General features: G+C 40.3%; 1 protein-coding gene across 1 annotated transcript in view; it reads left to right on the forward strand.

Moving 5' to 3' along the window:
- Nucleotides 1–3,484: 3,484 nt before the first annotated feature.
- Nucleotides 3,485–26,977, forward strand: part of Dnajc15 (DnaJ heat shock protein family (Hsp40) member C15) — a 53,979-nt gene continuing 30,486 nt past the window's right edge. The window contains exon 1 of the mRNA XM_048341312.1: nucleotides 3,485–3,635. Coding sequence (XP_048197269.1) covers nucleotides 3,531–3,635 — 105 coding nt within the window. The 5' untranslated portion in view covers nucleotides 3,485–3,530. The remainder of the gene's footprint in view (nucleotides 3,636–26,977) is intronic.

A 26,977-nucleotide genomic window follows, 5' to 3' on the forward strand; every position in this document is an offset into this window, starting at 1 on the left:
GCAAGGAAGCAAAGATGTAGACAGACAGGGGCCTCAGACAAGATATAACCTCCAAGAACCCCCTCCGCTCCCACAGTGACCTACTTCTTTCAAGCAGGCTTTATCTCCAAACATTTCTACCATCTGCCAATAATACCATCTAATTATGAATCCAACTAATCCAGTGGATTAGTGTATAGATTAGGTCAAAACTCATGATCCAATGACCTCTCAATGACTGAATACAATAGCTGGAGACCAAGCCTTTAATACATGAGTCTGTTATTGGGACACTTCCTAGCCGACCCATAATAGGAACTGTTTTACAAAGTCAACTCACTCTTAAGAGAGAGGTGTTACTGTTACCTATCTTACTGATGAAGCAGCTAAGGTACCAAAGTCAACCTTTTGGTTCTTGTGTTTAAACTGTAAGTCCTTTCAAACAAAATACTTAGTTTTTACTGAGATGCTTCCAAAGTATTATTAATGTCCACCTTTCTTTTATAAAACCTGTTGAACAAAATACAAAGTGTGTTTGGAATGATACAACTAATAAAAGTAAGCCAATGAAAATGTAAAGTCTCTGTTCTTTCAAGGAAATCAGAAAAGTGAGTTTATCTAAATCAGAGATCTTTGTGGGGAGAGAAAAATATTTCACTACTCTGGTTTTCATCTTTTCTTTGCTGTTGAAGGTGAGCCAATCAAAAAACTAAAGCCTGAGAGCTGAGGAGTCTTTGTGGATATGATTCTTCTTTAAAACCAGCTGCTTCTGTAGTAATAGACATCTGAGGCTTCAGCGGAAAAGAGTTCAGTCAAGTCCTTAAGAAGCCAGCAATCTGCTCTTAGTATGTTGAAGTCTGAACTGACTTCACACCCCTTTGCTATCTTCCTCCTCTGGCTCTCCCTTACTCCTGGATTCTGCTCCAAAAGCTCTCTTGTTCCTGAACTGGTGCATCTGTCCTTAAAAAGCAAACAAACAAAAAGTGCTGGCTCACCTGGGTCTTGTTCTAATTGTTCATTTGCTGCTAGAGTACACTTCTTATACTCCTAAGACCATAAACTTACTTGTTCACTTCATGGTAAAGGCACTATGCTCAGTATTGTACCCAACCAATACCCAATAACTACTAAGTGAACAAATAGGTGATTGAATGACCTTTAGATCCCATTCCAATTCACTTGCTTTGTGCACAAGTACCCTACAGAACTGTGGGTCAACTTAATGAATACTAATTTCTGAAGGAAGATGATTCTGAGAAGTTTTAAGACTATTTTTAGCAAAGTCCTATGTACAGTCTGATGTTTTTAGTTCTGTGTATTTATTTCCCATTGACATATCTGGTCCCTTTCCTCCTTCATCTAAAAAAAATAGTCCTTCCCATTCTTTACTAACTATCTCCACCTACCCTTCTCTGTTGGTCCCTGATAAAAGTGATTGACCCAACTGTGAACTTTACACCATGGCTGTTTCTGAGTTCTTTTTCTTTTCATGTAATCCTTACTGTTATGGGGTTCGAGGGAGGAAATTCTCCGCCCCTCCAAGAGTCCACCACTCAGAGACAGTCTCAAGCAAAAAGATGAATTTCCTGGGGAAGCATAAAGCGAACTAACCAGCTAGGGACGTAGCACAGACTCGGGAAATGAAACTGCAACAATGAAAAGTGACAGACCTGCCAGGTGCAGACTTGGGAGCTACCACCGTGACCCCGAGCAGTTCTCAAATTGGGGTTTATAAAGGTAAAATTGTAGCACAGATGTAGGGGCTTGACATGAGATGTAGGGGGGTAGAGTACACAATAAATTCACAGATGTAGGAGGTTGACACAGGGAGTAGAGCACATAACAAAGCAAGTGTGGCACAGATGTAGTTGACACGGGGTGGAGCAAATAACAAACAAGTTAAGCAAGCCATTTAAAGAAGCAGAATTGGGGTCAGGTTGACCTAATAATCAAGATGGAGTCAGCTCTAGTCCCCCCAACATTTCCTACCATGTTTCCCTAATCAAGATGGAGTCAGCTGTGCTCCCTACAACACTTACAATGTCCCTGCATCAGAATGTTAGACAAGCATTACTCTGATTCTATAGATAAAGAAGATATTTGGAGAAGCTAATGGACATTTTCAGAAAACGAAGCCTTGACACACACTAGAAGTCAATCCTCTTCCTTCCTTCCTCTCCAGGTCTCTTTACACTTCCAGTCCACATTGCTCATATGTATTATTATTACTTTTTTGTACTGGGGTTTCCCCTCAGGGTCTTGTGCTTGGTAGACACTCCACTGGGGAGCCAGTCTCTAGCCCTTTATTTGTTGGTTATTTATGAGATGAAGTTTCACTGCCTGCTCAAGTGTATCTGGACAGTGGTCCACCTATTTTAGATTTCTTTCTTCACAGCTAGGGTGACAAGTAAGCACCACTGTATCCAGCTTCTCCATTGAGAGAGGACCTAGTAGGACTCTGCCTGGGGCTGGCCTAGAATCTTAGCCTCCAGGAAAGACAGGCATGTATCCAGTTTCCAGTGACGGGATGAGAAGGATTCTCTTAAACTTTTCTGCCAGGTTGGCCTTGAACTGTGACCCTCCCATTCTCAGCCTCCCAAGAAGGAAAGATACTGGCTTAAGCCTATATCTTATCATATTTTTGTTATCTTCCCCACTAGTCTGTAAATTGCTCCAGGCTCTAACTTCTTTTCTTTTTTTTCTGATTTACTTTATTGTTGTTTTAGAGGTGACATATGATGAGGTTACCTTTATATACATCAGGTAATAAGTACATTTCCTTTCACTTAGCTTCATCTGTTCCCTCATTCTCTCACATTCCCTCCCTCAGCTACCACCGTTGGTACAGGAACTGGAAAAGACTAGCTTCACTTGTGGGTTAATTTTTCCTCCAAAAAGTTTGACCTAAAACTTTACTTGCTTAATGTTTCTTCTCTGTAATTACTGTATTTTAAAAATAACCATTCTGTGTGGGTAGCATAAGCAAACTGCTTCTTCCTAGGCGGGAGAATTAAATAGAAGTGTGTGTTTGGTGCGGGGGTGGGGGATGGGATGGGGCAACAAGAACTGGACAGGAAGCCTCAGAACAGCCAAGGTGTAAAGTTGTTCTCAGTTGGGTCGATCACTCTTATCAGGTACCAACAGAGAAGGTTTGGTGGGGATGGTTAGTAAAGAAGACTCACCAGCCTGGGTCTCTCCCATCAGGGACTAAGCCCAGACCCTGGGGTACCTGGTGCAGGGGCGGGGGGAGGGGGTGTGCACCCACCCTGGCACAGACCAGTGTGCTCAAGATTTGGTTTGCGAATCAATAAAAAACGAAATGAAAACACTGCCAAGCCCCGGTACCGGAGACTCGAGTCTGATGCCCAGCGACGGGAAGGGACACAGAGAGCCACGTGGGGGCGGGAACCGCATCTACAGGTCGGCCTTCCCCAAGCGGCCCAGCACCCTGGGCTCCGCCGCCGCGCCGGGCCCTCCGCGCCCGCGCTAGTGTGTCCCCGCGGCCGCCCCGTAGCCGCCGCCGCCCGTGCGCGTCTCCGGGCGGCGTCGCCATGGCTGCCCGTGGGGGCGTCGCATCCCCGGGTGAGGGGCTACGCTACGCTGAGTACCCGCCGCCCACCGCTAAAAGGCCTGACGCCGACATCGACCACGATCTGGTGAGTCCGAGCCGGCGGTCCCTTCCTTCCCTTCCCCGGCGGCGACCGGCCGTCGGGGCCCTCGTGGTGCCCGGCGCCTCGCCCCCCGCTCCCCGGGGCGCCCTCGGGCCCCCACTGCCGTCTTCGGTCACCTCTCGTCATCCAGGCCCGCCGGGGTTCCGCGGGAGGCCGCTGCCGGCCCGGCCTCGACGTCCCGGCCTGGACGACAGCGTTTCCCACCCCCTCGGCTGCCGCCGCGAGCTTCCAGTCGCGTCCGACGCGGTCCCGGGGAAAGGCTATGGCCGGCTGGGGCGCGCTGGGGCGGGCGGTCCCGTCCTCCGGGGAAGGGCAGCGGGCGGGGAAGTGGGGAGAAGGGAGAGGAAGAGAAGGGAGAGGGGGATGAGGGCCGGAGGGGGAGGGTGGTGGGAGCTACAGTGTGTACACAGTGTGGCCAAGGGAGGGGGTGTGCGGGGAGGGGAACACACCCAAAAAGTGATACAGGGTGAAGAATGAGAAGCAAGGGTCCCACCTAGTTTGTCCACCGTCTCAGATTAAAAAAAAAAAAAAAAAGCTGAGTCCAATCAGGATCTATGAATTTTTTTTAAATTTTTTAAAATCCGGGCTAAAATGTAGAGCTCGAGAAATGTCCAATAATAGAAAGCTAAAATAAGTCACGCGGGTATTTTTTGTTGTTGGTGGTGGTGGTGCAGGTCCTGAGGTTTGAACTCAGAACCTGGGCACTGTGTGAGATTTTTTTATTTTTTATTTTTTTTGTCCAAGGCTAGCACTCTGCTTGAGCCACAGCTCAACTTCAGGTTGCTTTTGGTGTTTAACTGGAGAGAAGAGACTTAAGGACTTTCAGACTTTTCTGCTGGGCTGGCTTGGAACCATGATCCTCAAGTCTCAGCCTCCTGAGTAATTAGGATTACAAGCATGGGCCATGGTGCTGGTTGTGGCCATATTTTAAATTTATCTTTAAACTGATAGCATAAACAAAAATTGTATATAGTTTATGGGACATCATGTGATGTTTTGATAAGTACATACGTTGTATGATGTTTAAAAGTATGTAAGTACTCACTCGAGCATTTGTTTTCTTACTATGAAAACGTCAACTATTTTTAGCTTTTAAAAAATGTTATCTATAATCACTTTACTGTGTAGCACACCAGACATCTTACTTCTGTCACTTGGTACCCATAGATCAACCTATTCACAACCTTCCTTTCATATATATGTACCACATATACACCATATCTATTGTAATCTTTCACACTGATCTATCTGAATGTATGGCACTTATTGCCCATACCAGTGGTTTGCAAGTGGCCAGTCATCTCTTATGTTGACTTGAAACTTTCTAGCACTCTTTGAAGTTTTCTAATGGATTGGTGTTCACTTCTAGTAAACTCTCAGTTTGGGAGCACTCAACCATAACATTCCTGGAGTAGTCAAGTGTGATTGCCTAAGTAGATTTCTGAGAGCAAGTATGTTTTCAGTCAACAAACATTTCTTGAGCTCTACTGTGAGTACCATTCTGAGTGAACAAACAGGTAAAAATTTGATGTAGCAAACTCTTAGATCTGATACACACACACCCACACAAACACACACATATGTGGATGTATATACATCTCTGATTAATTCCTTACCCTGTGAAGGCCTTTTATAATCCTCACAGGAAATGAGAAAAGGGAGACTCAGGAAGTTTTAATTTACCCAGGGTTATTCCCTTCATAAATGGCACACCTAGGATTCTAAGTCCCACCAGGACTTGCTGACTTCTGAGAAATAAGGAATTTTGGATAAGTTCAGTCTATGATATAACTGTAAGATTAGGTAGAGGGAATCGCTTTATGAAGCATTGTAAAAATCTCAGTATTAGGATGATTTGCAAGGTAGTTGGGAGCGCTGGTATTTTGTAGATAAAACTAATACTGGTAAGTTTTACATCTGTATGTATTTTACTTGGAAGAGGAGAGTGTATAGAATTGAAGATAGCAGGATACCTTTTTAGTAGTATAGCCACATGGAGGCTAATTAATGTTCCAGTGACTCAACAGGCCTTTTGTTGATAACCCTTTCATAACAAGTACTTTGTAAAATCTCCTGTAATACCCTGAAAATCTGAAATAAGATTAAATATAAAAATTTAAAGATCAGAATAAACTCTAATCAAAAGATAGTTGCTGGTGTATTGCAACAGTTCAAAGAATCACTATTTAGCTATAAATAAAAACTACCATATATTATCTCTGTATGTGTATACACACACACACACACACACACACACACACAGAGACTGGGGCTTGAACTCAGGGATTTTTGCTCTTGCTTGGCTTTTTCCACTCATGACTGGCATGCTCCATGAGCCATACTTCCAGTTCTGGCTCTTTGGTGGTTCATTGGAGATAAATGTCTCAAAGATTTGTCTGCCTAGGCCAACTTCACACCTCAATCCTGAGATCTCACCCTCCTGAGTAGCTAGGATTATAGTGTGAGACACTGTATTATTATTATTATTTTAAGCCAGAGTCTCATTGTGTAGCCCAGGCTGGCATTGAACTTGTTATGTGGCCCAGGCTGGCTTCAAACTCATGATTCTCCTGTCTCATCTCTCTAGTGTCAGAATTACAATTATACATCATACTCAGCTCTCTCAGGTTTTGATATTTCAGATACTATAACACTGTTGTAATTAACAAATTGGTATTTCCCAACTGTTAATGCAAGGTTCAAATCTTGCAAAAATTAAATTTTCCCTTAATTTACATGATAGCTGCATTTATGGAAAATTTAGTCTACACTAAAATAGTATGGATGTATGCTTGTATTTTTTTTTTCAGGACTAAGACTATCATAAACAGGCTGTTCACCCACTTAACGACTTTATTGAGACATGTAGACAGTTCTTTATTTTATTGGGTTGTTTTATACATGTAGAATGTATAAGATGAGTGGTACCCCATTTCCAAGTACCCTATCTCTTATCTAAATTCTTACACAACTAAGGAGGGCCTTATAGATTCTCATAATACTCCTAGGGACCTTCTGCATCTATTGATCCAACCAGTGACCAGTGAGCTATTAAAGGATAGGATAGTTATTAACAGCTTTAGGGAACTTGAAAATACTGAAATCATGATAGGCTGACAAATAAATGGGTGTTAGGAAAAGGAAAGATAAATGACCTTGAAATAGTAAAAAAAATTATATAGGGTTAAAATATTCATATAATTTTAATGGAATTTAACATAATAAATAATTTATATTGCTGTATTTGTCAATAACTTTCTTCTTGAGTAAGTTTGCCTATAGAGAGTAAGAATATTCAAGCAGGGTGCCTAAGGTGCGTGAATATTCAAGCATGGTGGCTAACTAAACCTATACTCCTACATACTCAGGAAGTTGAGTTGGAGGATCGAGGTTTAAAGTCAGGTCAGGAAGCTAAGTCCTTGAGATTCCATCTCCAAAATAACCATCAAAAAAGTAGAGCTACAGGTATGGCTCAAGTAAAAGAATATCGCCCCAAAAAGCAAGCTGATTAAGTGTGAGGTCTTGAGTTCAATGCCTAGTACTAGCAGCAGCAGAAGAAAAAATAACTAGCTGTTTAGAAAACTACAAGGATTTTTAAATGTAGGTAAAATCCCTATATAGTTGGTTGGCCACAATTAACTATTTAATCATCAGAAGTCATAGTCAAATTTGGTTCTAGCAGAGCTAGTTCTTATGGAAAAGTAGAAAAAATTATTTTAAAAGGGTATATTAAAAGGGTATATTTAAAAGGGTATATTAGCCATTAGTGTCCAGAGTTTTCTTGATTAATGTAACTTCTGGTATTATAATGTACCACGTAAGAAAATTGGCCACATACATGTTTTATTATAAGCAAACCTAATTCATGAATGTTTAAACCTGTCAAACCTATTATGCATTTATCCATTATTAAAAGTAGTAGAACATTTCTGTTTTCCATCAGCTTCCCTAAAACATGTTTTAACAACTTTGTTTCTTCTTTTGGCAGTCATGTGGACTACATATAGTATGTTCATATTTTACTGTTAATTCTCTTCATTCATTATACTAGGAGGCTAGAATATAAGTTCTATGGGCAGCAGTATTCTGTATGTATTTCTTTGGCTCTGGTATGTATTTCTAGTATTCATATTGGCTCTGATATATGGTGAGCCTTTAAAAACAATTCTCTTTGCTTCTGGTATTCCAAACATCCCATTGTCACTCATTAATTTTCTTTTCTTTTTTTTTTTTTTTTTTTTTTTTGCCAGTCCTGGGCCTTGGACTCAGGGCCTGAGCACCATCCCTGGCTTCTTCCCAGTCAAGGCTAGCACTCTGCCACCTGAGCCACAGCTGTGCCCCTTCTGGCCATTTTCCATATATGTGGTGCTGGGGAATTGAACCAAGAGCTTCATGTGTTAGGAGGCAAGCACTCTTGCCGCCACTAGGCCATATTCCCATCCCACTCATTAATTTTCTGCAGTACAGATTTAATTTAAAAAATAGTACTGTTATAAAGTTCAAAATGGCACCATGAAGGGTACCTGTTTGTAAAGTTACCAAGGTCCAACCCTTTTTCAGGGTTGTATATAGGATTCTTCATGTACTGACCTTTGAATGCAGTACCTCCCCATTTCCCATCTCCTAGCCATTCAGTACTCAGTAACCTATGCTATAGTTACCTTGACTTCTCCATGTCTCTCTTGAAACCTCACACTTCTATGGCTTTGTGGCAGCTCTCTGTTTTGACTGATATTCTTTGTGAAGCAAACCCCTAGTCCTTTTTGAATATTCGGCTTATATGATTCAAAGCCTTCTCTGCCGTAGTTCTATGTTAGTAGAAGAAAGTTGTTTCATCTTGTATATTTCCTTGAAAGTTATGCATGCTTTTATTATAGTACTTATTACAGGTTATTTATATCCATGTTTTGGGTAAGTACTTAGAATTTGAAGACCCCAAGCAAAAGCTTTTATATACTTCTGTGATTGACATTATAACTGGGCATAGTATTCACTTAATTATTTATACAACTTTTTGTTACTGTGGAGTTTATTAGTAAATAAGTGTGGATGTTTGAATATGGTATCTTTGATTCTGTTATTATATTGATACATGTATTTTCCTGTGTATTCCTCTTACATGTTAACCTCTAAGAAAGAATAAAAATAAGCATCTGTATCTGTCTTGCTCATGACTCTTTTCTGAGAACTAGTACAAGGCCTGCAGGTTTTTATGACAAATGCCCAATATTTGTTGAATGAGTGAATAATCTCCACTTTTCTTCTCTCCACTGCAACTACCACTTTTGCTTTGACGAGAAAGAATACTATTTCCTTTCTCAATTTCCCTCTGGTACAACTTGAATTCAAATGCTACAGTCTCGAGATAGTCTTTTTAACATTTTATAACACTTTCAGGCATTTATATCTGCTAGATTATTTATTGTTTATATTGTTCTGGGAAAATAAAATGCCATAGGGAATTTTTTAAATTGTCATGCCTTTAACTTTTTTTTTCTTTTCATCAGTAGCAGCTATGAGTGGGCTATGTTCCCAGTTTTCAGAAACTTTTTAAAATAATTTATTTATTAATTAAACAAACTTTTTTGACAAGGTGTTATGCAAAAGGGGTATAGTTACATAGTAGGACAGTGTGTACATTTCTTGTGATATCTTACACCCTGTTTCTCTTTCCCTTCCCTAGGTCAGGTAGACATATATACAGTACACAGTGTACCAAAAACATATACAGTAGCCGCGTAGCCTATGTCAAAGGAAATTCGCCTAGGGCTTTAAATGTAATGTCGACAATAGGGTTTGCTTATCCTTGTCTTATATGAATGTACATACATAGCTTTTGAGCTATTGTGATACACTGAGAGGTCTATTTTTAACCTTTATATGTTGAGTAATTGTTTGGTTTTAGTTACATAATGTAGGGTCGCTGACCTCAGAAACTTTTTTTTAAAAATTTATTTATTTATTAAACAAAATTTTTTTGACAAGGTGTTGTGCAAAAGGGGTACAGTTACATAGTAGCGCAGTATGTACATTTCTTGTGTTATCTTACACCGTGTTTTTCTTTCCCTTCCCTAGGTCAGGTAGACATATATACAATACACAATGTACCAAGAACATATACAGTAGCCACGTGGCCTACACCAAAGAAAATTTGCCTAGGTCTTTAAATGTAATTTCTAAAATAGACAGTATGTCGACAATAGTCTTATATGAATGTACATACATAGCTTTTGAGCTGTTGTGATCCACTAAGAGGTCAATTTTTGACCTTTATATGTTGAGTAGTTGTTTGGTTTTAGTTACATAATGTAGGGTCTCTGACCCAAACCTGTGGGAAATACCATTTGACAAGAGGTTTTTGGTTTCACAGACCTGGTCTCTACTGTCTCCCCGTCACCCCATCTTAACAGTCATATATCAGGGAGATCATGCCCCTTTGTTTTCTGTGTTCTAGGCTTGTCTCGCTCAACATTATTTGTTCAAATTCTGACCATTTCCCTGCGAATAACAATATTTCACCATTCCTAATCGCTATGTAGTATTCCATTGTGTATAGGTACCATATTTTTTGGATCCATTCATCTGTGGAGGGGCTTCTGGGTTGTTTCCATATTTTGGCTATTGTGAATTGTGCCATGATAAACATGGAAGTGCAAATGTCTTTTTGATATCTTGGGACCTGCTGTTAGGATAGAAGCCTAGAAGTGGAATGGCTGGGTCATAGGGTAGGTCTATATTGAGCTTTTTGAGAAACCTCCATACTGTTCTCCAAAGTGGTTGTACTAATTTGCACTCCCACCAACAATGGAGAAGGGTTCCTCTTTCCCTGCACCCCCTCCAGCATTTGTTGTTGCCTGAGTTCAGAGTATAGGCCATTCTAACTGGAGTGAGGTGGTATCTCAGGGTTGTTTTTATTTGCATTTCCTTTACTACCAGGGATGTTGAACATTTCCTCATATGTTTCTTTGCCATTTTTATCTCTTATGAAGTCTCTCTTTAGCTCCTTTGCCCATTTCCTAATTGGTTTACTGGGCTTGGGGGGGCTTAGTTTTTTTAGTTCTCTGTAGATGACAGATATTAGGCCTTTGTCTGTTGCTGTGCTGGTAACGATCCTTTCCCATATGGTTGGCTGTTATTCTATTTTGGTGGCTATGTCCTTAGCTGGGCAGAAACTTTTTATTTTGTAGTAGTCCTATTTGTCGAGTCTCTCCCCTATTTGTTGTGCCCCTGGGACTCTATTCAGGAAGTTCCTTCCTGTGCCTATAAGTTCTAGCATCTTTCCTACTCTGTCCTTCAGTAGTTTCAAGAATTCAGGTCTGATATTGAGGTCCTTGATCCATTTTGAGTTGATCTTGGTGCATGGTGATAGGCTTGGGTCTACTTTGAGTTTTCTGCATATGGCTGCCCAGTTCTCCCAGCACCAATAGTTGAAGAGCCTATGTTTATTCCATTGTATGTCTTTAGCTCCTTTGTCGAATATCAGCTGACTGTAAGAGTGCGGTTTTATTTCTGGATCTTCAATTCTAATCCATTGGTCTTCCGGTCTGTTTTTATACCAATACCAGGCTGTTTTTGTTATGCTGGCTCTGTAGTAGAGCTTGAAGTCTGGTATTGTGATACCTCCTGCACTGCTTTTTTTGCCTAGAATTGCTTTGGCTCTTCTAGGTCTTTTGCTGTTCCATATGAATTTATGGATTGCTTTTTCTATTTCAGTGAAGAATGTAACTGGGATTTTGATAGGGATTGCATTGAATTTGTATAACAATTTGGGCAATATGGCCATTTTCACTATATTGATTCTGCCTACCCATGAGCATAGGAGGTCTTTCCATCTCCTTGTGTCTTCTTTGATTTCCCTTATTAGATTTTTTATAGTTCTCATTAAATAGGTCCGTCACGTCCTTGGTTAGGGTGATCCCTAGGTACTTTATTTATTTATTTATTTTTGGCTACTGTAAATGGAATTGTTTCCATAATTTCCTTTTCTGCTTGTACATTGCTGGTGTACAGAAAAGCTGCTGACTTTTGTGGATTGATTTTTATATCCTGCTACTTTGCCAAAATAGTTTATTAGGTGTAGGAGTTTGGGGACTGCGTTTTTTGGGTCCTTCAGATATAAAATCATGTCGTCTGCGAATAGGGATAGCTTGATTTCTTCCTTGCCAATGTGGATCCCTTTGATGTCCTCCTCTTGCCTTATTGCTATGGCTAGGGATTCCAGCACTATGTTGAAAAGAAGTGGGGAGAGTGGGCATCCTTGTCTTGTTCCTGAGTTTAGGGGGAATGATTTAAGTTTCTCTCCATTTAATATGATGTTAGCAGTTGGTCTGTTGTATATGGCTTTTATTGTTTTGAGGAATGTTCCATCTATTCCTGTTCTTTCCAGAGCTTTTAATAGGTATGGATGTTGTATTTTGTCAAAGGCTTTTTGGGCATCGACTGAGATAACAATGTAATTCTTAATTTTAGATCTGTTTATGTGGTGAATTACGTTGATTGATTTATGGATGTTGGACCATCCTTGTGACTGTGGGATGAAGCCTACTTGGTCATGATGTATAATTTTCTTGTTCAGTTTCTGGATCCGGTTAGCTAATATTTTATTGAGGAGCTTTGCATCTGTGTTCATTAGTGATATTGGTCTGTAGTTCTCTTTTTTTGTTGGGTCTTTGCCTGGTTTGGGAATGAGTATGATATTAGCTTCATAGAATTAGTTTGGGATTTCTCCCTCTGTTTCTATTTCGCAGAAGAGTTTGAGGAGTATAGGTATTAGCTCCTCACTAAAGGTTTTATAGAATTCGTTGGTGAATCCATCTGGGTCAGGGCTTTTCTTTGTTGGGAGGTTCTTGATTATCCCCTGTATCTCGCTGTAAGTTATTGGTTTATTTAGTTGATTTATTTCTTCTTGGTTCAGTTTGGGCAGTTTATACTTCTCTAAGAATTGATCCATTTCTGTAAAATTATTGTTTTTTAGTGAGTAGAGGTTCTGGAAATAGTTCCTTATGATTGTTTGAATATCATGTGTACTTGTTGTAATTTTTCCGGTGAAGTCCCTGATTTTACGTATATGAGTCTCTTCTATTCTTTTTTTGGTAAGCCTTGTGAGGGGTCTGTCAATTTTATTTATTTTCTCAAAGAACCAGCTTTTAGTCTTGTTTATTTGTTGAATGGTCTTTCTATTTTCAATCAGATTTATCTCTTCTTTAATCTTTGTGATCTCTCCCCTCCTAGTCATTTTAGATTTGATCATTTCTTGTTTCTCCAGTTGTTTTAGTTTCATCGTGAGGTTATTCTCCTGCTCTGTTTCCATTCTTTTAATGTGAGTGCTGAGGGCGATGATCTTGCCCCTCAGTACTGCCTTAGCTGTGTCCCATAGGTTTCTTTGTGATTTATTTTCATTGTCACTGTGGCTTATGAATTCGTTAATTTCATCTTTAATTTGGTCTGTGGCCCAAGTGTTGGATAACAGTGTGGGGTTTAGCCTCCAAGAATGTGTATAGCTTCTGTGGTAGCTGTTGTTATTGAGGGTTACCTTTAATCCACTGTGGTCAGATATAATACATGGGATTATGTCAATACTTTTGTATTTGCTGAGGTTCTTTGTGTGGGCTATGACATGGTCTATTTTGGAGTATGCTCCATGGGCTGCTGAGAAGAAGGTGTATTGGGTCTCTGTAGGGTGGAAGATTCTGTATAGATCTGTCAGATCCATTTGGGATATGGTGTTACTTAGGTCCTCAGCTCCCCTGCTAATCCTCTGGGTGTTGGATCTGTCTCTTAGAGTGAGTGGGGTATTAAAGTCACCCACTATGATTGTGTTTGGGTCTGTCTTGTTCTGTAATTCTGTGAGAATTTGCTTGACATATGTAGGGCCTCTTTTGTTCGGTGAGTATACATTTATCACCGTGATGTCTTGATTCTGGATTTTTCCTTGTATTAAAATGTAGTGTCCTTCTTTGTCTTTTTGAGTTGATTTTAATGAGGAGTCCAGCTTGTCTGCGATCAGGATGGCTACTCCTGCCGTTTTGGTAGGTGCATTTGCTTGGGAGATCTTGATCCATCCTTTCATTCAGAGCCTGTTTTTATCCATTGCTGTAAGGTGGGTCTCTTGTAGACAACAGATGACAACTTTTTGTTTGCGGATCCATTCTGCCGAGAATTTATACCGTTTGTATTCAAAGAGATCAAGGATAAGAGTGTTTTTTCTCCTTCCATTTTCTTGTTGGGCTGTTCTTCCTCTTTTTTTTTTCTTGTCTTTATTGAGCTGCTCTTTCTGTTGGGCTCTGGCTATTCTAGTTTCTTTCTGTTTCTGTCTGTGTGTCCTGTATGGTTTCTGTTGGGTGGGAGTCCCCTCTTAGAATTCGCTGTAGGGCTGGTTTTTTATTCACATACTCTTTTAGATCCTCTTTGCTATGGAAAGATCTGGTTTTCCCCTTGAATATGAACTCCAGCTTCGCTGGATATTTTATTTTAGGTTGGCAATTGTTGGCTTGTAGGACCTGGATGGTGTTCTTCCATTCTCTTCGCGCATCGTAATTTGTGTGGAGAGGTCTGCTGTTATTTGGATCTTTTTCCCATATTAATAAATTTCTTTCTTCACTTTGGCTGCATTCAAAATTTGCTCTTTATTCTTGAGATCTGAAGTCTTGAATATTATGTGCCCTGGCGTGGCTTTTTTAGGATCTGGTCTGCCAGGTGTCATATAGGCTTTGGTTACCTGGATGAGGTCCCTTGTGAGATTGGGGAAGTTTTCTGCAATCACTTTATTGAGAATATTTTGAAGCCCTCTGCTCTGGTATTCGGCTCCTTCTTCTATTCCAATGATGCGCAGATTATATCTCTTGTCTTTGTCCACTAGCTCCTGGATCAGTCTGCCCTGGAGCTTCACTGTTTCTTGGAGTGTGGTAATTTTCTGGTTCTTATCAGCTGCATCATCATCCAAGAGAGAAATTCTGGCTTCCATAGGGTCAATTCTTTGTGCTGTGGATTCAAATGCGGAGTTTATAGATGTCAGAGAGCTATTTATAGTTGCCCGGTCAGCTCTGATCGTGGAAATTTCTTCCTTTAAGGAGTTGTATTTTAAATCTATTTTTTTCATGCATTTCACTTCTCAGGATGTTAAGGTCTTCTTTGACGGAGGTTTGCACTGTATCCATTTTTGCTTCCATTTCTTTCTTGGCTTCCTGGATGTCCTTTGAGACTTCTACTCTGAACTCCTGGAATTGTTTTCTGATTTCGTTTCTGAGGCTTTCCATCATTTCTGTTAGCATAGCCTCAGTTGTTTTTTTTATTCGCCATCTCTTCAGCCATGCTGCTTTTTGGAGCTGGCGAGTTGGCTTGCCCTTTGATGAAATTTGTTATATTTCTTTGTTTTTTTCGCATCTGGAGATCTGAGGGTGGCTTCCCTGATTTGGCTTTGTGCTGGGTCCCGCTGGTCCATCAGTGGTAGACCTGTTTGTGTCCTGGCTCTGGGTTTGAGTTTGGCTGTTGAACCTTACTGCCCAGTGGGTGAGCGTGCCCATCTCAGTTGTTGCCAAGGTGGTCACCCTCACTGCACTTGGGGATGGGTAGGTTCTGTGTCTTTCTCTGTGGGATAGTGTCCTGCCGCTGTGTTGTGCTGACCCAAGCGTGCCCCTGGTGGGGGTTTGCTGGTCGCTGATTCAGCGTGGTGTGGAGGCTTTTCTCTTCTTCGGTTCTTTTTTCCACTGGGTACCTTGGTCAGAGGAGCTCACCTCTCAGATTGAGAATAGCCGCTGAGAGGCGGCTTGCCCCACTGTGCGAAGTGTGCCTACCGCGGGCGCTGCCGCTGGGGGGCTCTGCCCGCCTGTGTGGCAGGTGTTGCACCTTGTCTGCTTGTGTGCTCCCGCAGGGGGTTGGGCAGATGATCCTCCTGCTGGAGGACTAGCACACTGGCCCACGCTGGCCCTCCGGGGGGGCACGTAAGTGTCCACTCTAGTGCTTCCTTTGGGGGCGTGTTGACCCAAATTGTTGGAGAGTGCTTATGCCCTCTTGCGAGTTTGCTGTTGGGGGTGGTATGGGTGGGTCCCGGTAGGATCAAGTGTCCGGGCGCCGGTTGGTGCCCACAGACTCTGCACCTCTGCTGTGAGGGGGGCGTGTGATTGGACCCAGATGTCCCTGCTGGGCTGGTATTGTACACCCGCGAGTCTGTGGTTGTTGTTCAAAAAGACCACGAGGACCAGGCGCCTCAGGTGGGGCTTCCAATGCCTACCAGACCCTGGGCCCCTGCTGGGGAGGGGGCGTGGCCAGTGAGGCCTGGTTCTGGCTCCTCTACTGGGGGTTTGGGGGGATTGCCTTGGCACAGCTCCTTTGTTCCCTCGCGGGAGGGAGGGAACTCTAGCTTCTTTGTAGGTTTTGGGTCTCTGCTAGGGCTGGTCTCCCGTTTGGTGGGGGCCAATGGGGAACTTACTGGTCCTGGATTGTGTGTGTGTCCCGCGTTGCTGTGGGCTTTTCGGGGCTGGGTGCCAGGGTGTGGCGATCAGTCATTTGGTGGTGGCGGTCCCAGCACTCCCAGTCTGCATTGCCCGGTTCCCGGCAGTTTGGTCCTGGCCGCTCGGTCCCGCACCGCCGTCTGTCTCAGTCGGTCTGTGCCCCGTCTGGGGTCCGTGGAGCTCCTGGCGTGACTTTTCGGCTGTGGCTTCTCTGGTGGTTGAAGGTCTGTGGCCCCGCTTGCCAGTGCTGGGTCCCCTTTCCCAGCCTGGCCCTATTCGAGCCAGGGTCGGCGGGTGGGGGGAGCTCAGAAACTTTTGATTCATGGTAGTGCAACACTTAAAATAATTTTTCTTTCTCTTATACATGTATTCTTATGTATGTTTTATTCTCTTTTCTGGATTACTTTCTTAGGATAGGTTTTCTGAACTTTAGGATATGAATGTGTTTAAGGTTGTTGATTCATATGATTACAGTATTCTCAAGATACATTGTTCAATTTTGGATTTCCAGGAGATGGTTTCTTGAACTAATGTCTTAACAATTTCTCAGATTTTGAATTGTTGTTAAAACATATTCCTCTCATTATTAACAAGTTCTATACTAGAGAAATGAAGATTTTCCACATGATGCCATCCAGAAGAAAAGTTAAAAGGGACCAGATAGTCTACTTCTGTGTCTATTGGAGTGTTTGAACTTTATATTAAACATGAGTATTGAAAAACAACTTGAGTAAGGGAGAGAGAAGAAGGTAAAATTTTATGCAAGAGAGAAGATTCTGTATAGTGGGGGACAATGTTAGTCTCTAGTCTGTAGATAATTAGAAGACACTACATTCTCTAGGTAGTTTAAGAAATGACCTAATAATACTAAGTTGTACTAGACTCTTTAAGGTTTTTTTGTAAATGGGCTAAAATGAGATCAGCTGTTTCATTGTGAGTGTTCACTGAAAAATTATGGGTTGAATAAATAACCATTGAAAGAGTGTGAGAGTGACTTCAAATTGCTGCTTAAAGGCAGGGAATCTGATCTGGATTGAGGTATCTAACCTCTAGCTTTCATTGTTGACACAGACTGTTGCAGCTTACAGAAAGCCTTTCACTTTTCAGGCCTTCAGTGTCTTCTCTAAAATGTGGGTTTGGGGCAGACTTCTCTCTTTATCAACTCTAAGATTCTGTAACATCTGCTTAATATATTACTGTAGTCAGAAATATCAGCAATGCATTAAACATCCTTTGAAAGCTATTGAAAATGAGACTGAACCATACCACTGTTGTGTAAAGTTATGCTTTTTACCTAGAATTCTGCATGCATTTCTGGCTACATCTTTCAAAATGGAAACAAAATAACCAGAAAGGGAAAACAAATAAGGTTAGCAACAGAAGTATATGATTTAGTGTAAGGGATGGAGTGTTATGGGAATAGTGAGTGGAAAGGAAAAGGCTGATTTGAGCGTAGGGAAATAGTTTAAAACTTCACTCAAAAATAGTTTCTAACTTTTTCCCTTGGTTTTCTTGAAATAAGCTTTCACCATATAATTCAGGCAGGCCTTGAACTTTTGATATACCTCCCTCACACTTCTAAGTCTTGGGATTGTAGATGTAAACTATGTGGACATAATTTCGAACTCTTAATGCAGGAAGTTGGTGGACAAAAAAAAATTAGTAAAGGTGAGTATAATAATAAAATGACAAAGGTTATTGGGTGAATGAGAAAGCTCCTTTCTTCAAATGTTAGAAAGCAGCACTGAAGACATTCTTTAAAGTTGAAAGAGTTAAATTTGGGACCAGTGCACTGAATGGTAGTATCGAACAAGTAACTCCTATAACTAAGTGATACTCAAGGTGGGAAAGCTGAGGTTTTGAGAATATGGCCACATCTGAAGCTTCAGGCCAAAGAACAAATCTCAGAAACGTTGTGTTAAGGAGTTTACAATAGGACCTAGCCATCTAGAGCCATAGAGCAAAGACACAGAGCCTACTATTATTCTTTCTTCCTAGTAACTCTTGTTGAAACACTGACGTAATATTATTATTACTCTGGCTTAATTTTCTCATTAGAAATTGGCTCTAAGTATGTCTCTTCAGCTTGTCTGCTTGCGATTATTATCTTGAGATGATTCCATAATGTTAGATAGAGGTAAATCCATTTTATATTTTACAAGTTATCTGTTCTAATCTGTGCCCAATATATTACATAGGTAATTAGATGTTTTTCACATACTCTATAATCAATAGGTATTTTCTATATGGTCTTGCCTCCTATCTACACACACACACACACATATACACACACACACACACACACACACACGCTAAATAGCCAATAACCTAACAGCATAATGATTTGAAGGCAGAATCTGAGTCAGAATACAGTTTCCCAACTTAAAATATTTGTTCTCTCCTTGTGCCCTCTTCCCTCCTTGACAAAACCTGGACCTACCTCATCCTTCATTTAAAGCTTTACTTTTATAATTCAGAAGAAGAATACTCAGGCCAGTTGTCTGTCTAACTGTCTATCTACACATCACTTCATCTATCCAGTTAGTTAACTACTAGCTTTTATTAAGCTCATATTATATACTATGAATACAAAAATACATAAAACCCGCTTTGCACCCACTGTAAACTCATGTGGTAGTGATGGAAACAAATTTTGAAGTAAAATTTGGACTCATAATGGAGCAGTAAAGGGAAAGAATTAGCTGAGAATTGGATATATGACAATGATGTTGACTTCTTTCATATTTAAATATTTACTTGATCCTGCTACTGTTACTGAGTTAAGGCAAATGCCTCACCTCCAAGGAATCACAATACACTAGGTCTTGACCACTTTCCCAGAAAGCTAATCAAAGAGATGAGCAATGAAATAGAGCAGGACAAGAGCTGTAGCCTCAGTGTGACTACCTGGGGAAGGACAGATGACAAATGAACAAAAATTTCTCTTCAGAGTGCTTCAGCAGTCTTGGAGTTATGTAGGAAGGGAAACTAAGCCAAGGATTGAACGTTTCTGTGGTGGTCAGGACAAGGTATGGTTGATCATTACCTCTATTATTTCAGGATATGCCATGTAGAGATTTGTTGGTGCCAAGAAAGTTGAGGGCCATTCAAAATTGTCAATATAGGCTCATAGCAGAGGAGCCAACAAGAATACAGGAACTATATATGTATGTCCTATTATATAGCAAATGATTGTGAGGGCTTTATAGCCTTCAGATTAGATGTTCCCCATCCTGCCCTTGAACAAGAAAAATCTGTTTGGAGATATATATATATACATATATATATATATATATATATATATATTATTCTTTTTCTTTTTGGTATTGGGGTTTGAACCCAAGATGTTGCTGGACAAGTGCTTTGCCACTGAGTTACATCTCAACCCTGTAAATTTGTATTTTGGTCCATAATTCAACTTAAGATACAGGCCTAAGAAAGGAAATGTTAGAGAGATAAACTTTTGAGAATCATTGATTTATTTTTAAATTTTATTTTATTGTCAAGATGATGTACAGAGGAATACCCACCCTTTATTATCCTAAACATTATTACTAACAATATAAGAATAAGAAGAAATAAATGTATTTATGGACCAATGAGATACTAAAAGCAAACTAGTGTATTTTTGAGGTTATGTGTTTTGAGGTTGAGAATCCATCTGTAACGTGTGTGTGTGCCTCAAGTTCTTACTGGGCTTTTTCTGCTCAGGACTAGTGCTCTGCTACTTGAGCCAGGCCCCTCCTTTTGGCTTTTTTTAGTCAACTGGAGGTGGTTTCTCCAGATTTGTCTGTCCTGGTTGGCTGTGAGCTGAGATCCTCCAATCTTATCTTAGCCTCTTGGGAGCTAGAATAATAGACATCAGCCATTGGTGCCAAGCAACTTTTAACTTTTTGTTTTGACACCACTGGGGTTTGAACTTAGGGCCTTGTACTTGCTAGGAATTTTACCACTTTAGCCACATCCCTAGCCAAAGTTGTACTTTTATAAGTTCATTTTGTTGACCTGTCTCTGTGCCAAATGTTGTGCATAATCCATAGTAGGTACCAAGATTAAATGTTTACATATAGAATCAATTTGTGAGTCGTGAATGGATCAACATATGCCTGAAAGACCTTTTCTGAAGCTTGAGTGTTCGTTTGATCATAGAGCATTTGCCTAGCATGTGTGAGGCTCTGGATTTGATTCTCTAGGGGCAGAGGTATTTCTGTACCAGAAACAACAGAAATCTGTATCAGTGAAGGTTTCTTAGATCATACCAAGTATATGTATGTATGTAGGTATGTATGTGTTTCAAGATATTGGCTTTATCTGTGTGGCAGGTAAGTCTAAACTTTACAGGGTAGACCCATAGGCTGAAAACTTTCATACAGGAGTTGAATCTTTGTTGAGTTGCAGTCTTTGCCCATTTGGTTTCCAATTCATGCGAGGTTGAAGAGTTTGGGATAGAATAATTGTAAAAATTTATCTTTCTAATGCTATTTCATGATGACAGTTTTTCTTAAACCAAAGTTCCCCTTCTTCCTCTCTTTATTTTGTGCCAAAACAGTGGCTTGAACTCAGATCAGCTTGCTTGTTTGACTAGCATTCTACCATTTAAGCTATTCCTCAACCTGACATTTTGTAATTAATTAGACATGAGGTCTTTGGGTCTTTTCTTCCTGGGCTGGCTTTGAACTCTCATGCTCTGATCTCAAGCTTCCTGAGTAGGTAAGATTATAGGAGTGAGTCACTAGACCTGCCTCCCCTTCTCTCCTCCCCTCCCCTCCCCTCCCTTCCCCTCCCCTCCCTTCCCCTCTCCTCTTTTCTCTCCTCTCTGTCTCTTCTGTGTCTGTCTGTCTCTCTGTGTCTCTTCTCTGTCTCTGTCTGTCTGTATGTCTCTCTCTCCCTGTAATCATTTGCTTGCTTATTTATTGTGCTGTGGATGGAGCCCAGGGCCTGACACATTCCAGGCAAACACTGTACCACTGAGCTCTACTTTCCTAGCACATTGCTTCTAATTTTGATCTGTACATATATTCCCCCCCCCCCTCTCTCGCAAATTCTGCTGATTTGGTAGTTATATTTCTTGTTCACTCTCTTTTTTCTCCCTTTCACTTGTTGTTTAAATTCAAAGAGCTTTCTTTGTGGAAATTGAATCAAATAATAAGGCAGCATAAAACACTGAGTTCAGCAAAAAGTGATTTGCTTGTGATTAACCATTGAGAATTGAGTCACTGCCAAATAACAAGGAAATAATGTTTTTGAGTTATCCTGCCTATTCCTTATTTGCATTAGTAGGTAACCCTCCTCCCCTGACCCCCACCACACCAGGTGTTACAAATTCTTGTTCAGTTTTGCCTAGTTTCTTTATTATATTCATCAATGGCATGGTTTTAGAAAAATAGATCCAAAAGAAAGCTCATGACATTCCTTTCTTCTACTCTAGAGCTTTTTAGTCTTTCCTGTCAGTATAAGGCAATTTCATTATTCCAGTTATTGAAGACAGTAATCTTGACATACTATATTATTCTCCTTTTTTGAAAAAATACTACTGGTTTTATTTTCAAAATACATAGGACCAGAATTTGTGTTCCATTTAAAGCACTAATCACTATGGTCCAAGTTACCATCATCCTTTTCATGGATCGTTTAAATAGTTTCCATGCCTCTGCTTTTGAACTGCTGCAGTTTTTCAACACGACAACTAGAATGATCCTTAGAATTCTAGGTAAGATAATCTTTGGCATCTTCTCAAAACAATGATGTCTCATATCATTCAGAGGAAAGCTGAAGTCCTTATGTTAACCTGCCAGGCCTACATCATCTGTTCTCCATGTGACCTCTCTGACCTCATTCCTCCAACTTTTCTATCACTTTCTGCTCTTCAGGTTTGCCAGGCATCCTCTTCCCTTTTGCATTTTCCCCCTTGCCTGTAGTGAGCCTCCTGAGAGGTTAATGTGGCTTCTTCATGTTTTTATTTTTCAAAAGTCGCTTTCTCAGTAAAGCATTTTTACTGTTCTGTTTGAATTTTTTACTTCTATACAAACACACGCTTTTCCATTTACCTGCTGTATTTTTCTCCACAGGGCATACCACTGTGTAAACCGTTGTTGGTATCCTTTTTTCAATTATTGTTTCTTGTGCTAAAATGTGGCTTTACAAGGAGGGCGACTTTGTCTTTAGATCTATAGGACATTCTCTAGTATTTTTTGTCTTTATGGGGTGTGTGTGTGTGTGTGTGTGTGTGTGTGTGTGTGTGTGTGTGTGTGTGTGTGTGTGTTGATACTGGGGCTTAAACTCAGGGTCTTTCATTTTCATTTGGCTTTTTCCACTTAAGGCTGGCACTTTAATATTTGAACCACACGTTTCTCTCTAGTAGCTTTTGAATTAATTGATCAGTTGAACAGTTAAGATGAGTGACTACTTTAATAAATTGTTTTTGTTACTAGGGCTTGAACTTAGGGCCTTCAGCTTGTTTCTTCAGCAAGTCCTCTACCACTTGAGCCATGCCTCTGTTTAGCCTTTGGCTGCTGATTATTTTAGAGATGGGAGTCTCTTGGACTTTTTGCTGGGGTTGGCTTTGAATTACAATCCTATGGATTTTAGCCTTTGCAAGGATTACACACAAAAGCCACCAGCACCTACCCTTTTTATTGAGAATTTCTTACTTTTTATGCTTATTTAGTAATTATTTCTTCCTGTTTTCCTTCATGAGCTATAGGTTATCTTTTCACTTTTGTAAGGAAACTTTACTAGACATAAGGCTTCCCATTTCCTTTGTGTTCCATGAAACTTTGGGATACATTTACTTAGTCCAGGATATACAGAGGCATGGTTACATGTTAGTTTTTTAATTTAACTTGGTTAACAGTGTCCATTATATTTTCCCATTTCAAAACATAATTTCAGTCACTAATATAGTAAACAAATAATACAAGCTACAAGATGCATCTGATGGTGAATAAGCTCCTTCAGGTCCTTTTCATTCTGTTTCACAAAACTTTAAAAAATATATGATGGGTCAGGTCCTTTTTCGTAGATTTTAGAAATTCAAAGAGATATCACAGTCCCTATTTCCAGAAGCTTGCACACTGAAAGTGGTTCAAAATAGGCAGATAAGCCACTGCTGACTAATGGGCTGTAGTAACTACTATAGTAGAAAGACCTACTGAATATGAGAACACTAAAGAGTTTTAGAGGGAAGCAAGGAAAACTTCACTGGGATGACATTGAAGTTGTTTTTGCAGAATAAGAATTTCTAGGAATAGGGACACAGAAACAGAAAGAGTAAGAACAAAGATGTAAGTGAAGAAAAATATACCAGTGTCTACCATATTCACAGTATCAGTTATTTTTTATAACTTTGTTTCGCTCATTGTGTGCATTGTAAGTATTCATAGCCCATTTTGTAGATGAAAAACTGAATCCACACAGAATAGCTTAGGGTCACAGAACTGGTAAATGTTGAGTTGGAACTGGGTCTCAGGACTGATTGACTTTGAAGCCCATTGACTTTCCATAGCATACTCCCCACATATTTAAGGATATAAGTGTTGAAGGGTAAGGTGATTCATACTTGGTGCATGAAAGAAAAATTCAAAGAACGTGTGAGACCTCTGAAAGTTTTTAATTTAAAATGCCACAAGGAATGATAAGGAATATTAATTAGAATGAAAAAGATGATACTTAGTAAGGTTCAAGGATTAACTACCATCAAAACCATTAATTGTATAATGATGCTATTCTGTATGAACCAAGACTTTTCTCCAGCCAGGCTTAGCATTCTAGGAAAAGGATACTGTGTGATACCTGTCCTACTATTTTGAAACCAATAAATTCTCTGACTGAGAATTTACCATCTGTTGTTTCTACAACATTGGACTGTGAAGTTTTCAATTAAAAATGTTCATGCATCGTATAAGGTCAGACAGAATACAATGGGAACTGCTTCTCAGCATTTTTGACAAATAGAAAGACATGAATTTTATGAACTTAAAAATCAATGCCCACTCATACCATTTGTGTTTTTTTGTTTGTTTGTTTATTTTGTTGTTGTTGTTTTGCCAGTCCAGGGGCTTGGATTCAAGGCCTGAGCACTGTCCCTGACTTCTTTTTGCTCAAAGCTAGCACTCTGCCACTTGAGCCACAGTGTCACTTCTGGCCGTTTTCTGTATATGTGGTGCTGGGGAATTGAAGCACTCTTGCCACTAGGCCACATTCCCAGCCCACTATTCATACCATTTAGTTTGGAATATACAACATTTTTTCCTTTCCATGGTGACCATGACAAAATTGTTAAAATCTGAATTTCTAAATTTGTAAAAAGGGAAAGGTTAGATTGCTCTGTTTCTGCCTAGTACATTATTGTTCGCAAACACCAGTCTAACCAAGTTGTAAAAGAACTTTTTTTTCCCTCAGTCTGGGTCTTAAACTCAGAGCCTAGGCACTGTCCCTGAGCTTTTTCCGGCACAAAACTACTGGTCTACCACTCTGAGCTGCAATGCCACTTCCAGTTTTCTGCTGGCTAAGAGATAACTCTTTAAGATAAAAGTCTCACACAGACTTTCCTGCCCAAGCTGGCTTTGAACAATAACCCTCAGATCTCACCCTCCTCAGTAGCTATGATCTCAAGCATGATCCACTGGTGTGCAACAAAGACGAACATTTTGATGGACTTTGTCATGGATTTATTATATGTGTGCATATGTGTGTATGTGTGTGTATATATGTATGTATGCATAGAAAAATCAGTTTTTTTATACAGATGTAACTATATCCCAACTGAATTTTGTATAGCAACATCAACCAAACATATTCTAGATTTTATTTATTTTTTTCTGTCACTCCTGGGGCTTGAACTTGGGGCCTGGGCACTCTCTTTGAAGGGTTTTTTGTTTTTTGTTTCTTTGGTTGATTTTTGCTTAAGGCTAGCACTCTGCCACTTGAGCCAAAGCTCTAGCACTACTTTTGGCCTTTTTTTTTTTTTTTTTTTTAAATTTGGTAGTTAATTGGCGATAAGAATCTCACAGGCTTTCCTGCCTGAGCCAGTTTCAAACTATGATCCTCAGATCTCAGCCTCCTGAGTAGCTAGGATTATAGATGTGAGCCACTGGCACCCAGCCTATTTTATTTATCATGCCAAGCACGATACCACTGAACTCTGCTCCCATCCCCTAAAATTTATTTAGATCTGCAACCTAAAAACATTAGCCACACTTCTGAGCCATATACATCTGAATCTTCAAAGGAAATGTTTCAGAACTAAATTTTCCTGCTGTGGTTTGCCCCTCTAACTGTAGTGCTTAAGGACAGGGCCATTGAAAGGTGGCTAGGATTAGAAACATAGTCATTTGGGTGGAACCTGGATGAATGAAGACAGAGAAGATAGAGAACTGAGGAGATGCTGGTGGAGATTCAAGTAGCAGAACACCTGCTTGGTAAGCAAGCACAAGAATGCAAGAAGCCCCTGAGTTTAAATAAAAGGGGGGGGGGGCTGGGAATATGGCCTAGTGGCAAGAGCACTTGCCTCCTACACATGAAGCTCTGGTTCGATTCCCCAGCACCACATATATGGAAAACGGCCAGAAGGGGTGCTGTGGCTCAGGTGGCAGGTGCTAGCCTTGAGTGGGAAGAAGCCAGGGATGGTGCTCAGGCCCTGAGTCCAAGGCCAGGACTGGCATAAAATAAATAAATAGAATAGAATAGAATTAGATTAGATTAGATTAGATTAGATTAAATAAATAAAATAAAGTGGGGGAGCAGGACACAGTAGTAACTGCACATTTCTCATCTAAGGACTCTGCCCAAGAAGGCCATCACCAGCTGTGGCCCCTGTCTTTTGAATCAGAACTAAGAATAATTTCTTATTTTTATAACTTAACCAGTCAGTGGTAGTGTTATTAGCAACAGAACATAGACACCATTGCTGAAGGCAGCCTGTGGGTACTGAGGATAAAGATGCAAGCTTCCCATAACATCCAGATTTACTACTCACCATCACTACATGTACATGCATGATACCTATACCAGAGTGCAGGAATACATCCACCTTTCTTTTAAATCACATCACCTAATTTTTTTTAATTTTTCAGCACATATCTTGATTTTCTTGAGTCAAATAACCAAATAACATTTCTCTATTTCTGCTAAATTCTTTAATGTACTGTGATATGTATCTGATCGAATGAACAATTTAGACATTTAACCTGGTTATTGCATAGTTGATAGAAAATGACTGTACTTACGGTACTAACACTGTGCCTGATTCACCATTTAGCTTTTATATTGTCTTTTTTCAATATCATTTTTCTCATTCTGTCACTGGCAATTTAGTTTTAAAACACCAATTGTTTTAAAAACGTTCAAAATAAAAATTGAAGTACATCTTCATGCTTGCATTTTGACCAAAGAAGATTTTGCTTGTATCAAAGAAACCAAGGTCAAGGATGTATGTGCTCAATGGTAAAGCCCTGGGTTAGCATATGCAAGACCTTGTGTTCATTCTCCTGCATTGGAGAACTCAGTTTGTAGAGAGAGGAGGGTCATGGGAAAGTTAGAACTTGTTGTTGTTGTCATCACTTGTGGGGAGAGAACAAGTCACTGTTACTTCTGTTTTGAGCTTTCTGGCTCTTCTCTTCCTTTTGGGCACTGTGGCCTATGGTCCCAAGATGAGAAGAAGGCATTTTCTGTCTGCTCAACAGCTTCCCTGTTTTCACAAGATGTTTATTCATAATTTCTGTTTTTTCTGGATTCCTAAGGTGACCATAGATTGGACAAACTAGAAGCAAAGACCCCTAGCTTTTGGCCTGCTTTTAGTTAATTTTGGGGGCCCAAGTAACAGCCAGTGCTATTCAGCAAAAAGTAGTTTGAGTACCTTTTACAACACCCTAACAGGTA

Source organism: Perognathus longimembris, chromosome 3 (assembly GCF_023159225.1).
Source record: "Perognathus longimembris pacificus isolate PPM17 chromosome 3, ASM2315922v1, whole genome shotgun sequence".
Lineage (NCBI taxonomy): Eukaryota > Metazoa > Chordata > Mammalia > Rodentia > Heteromyidae > Perognathus > Perognathus longimembris.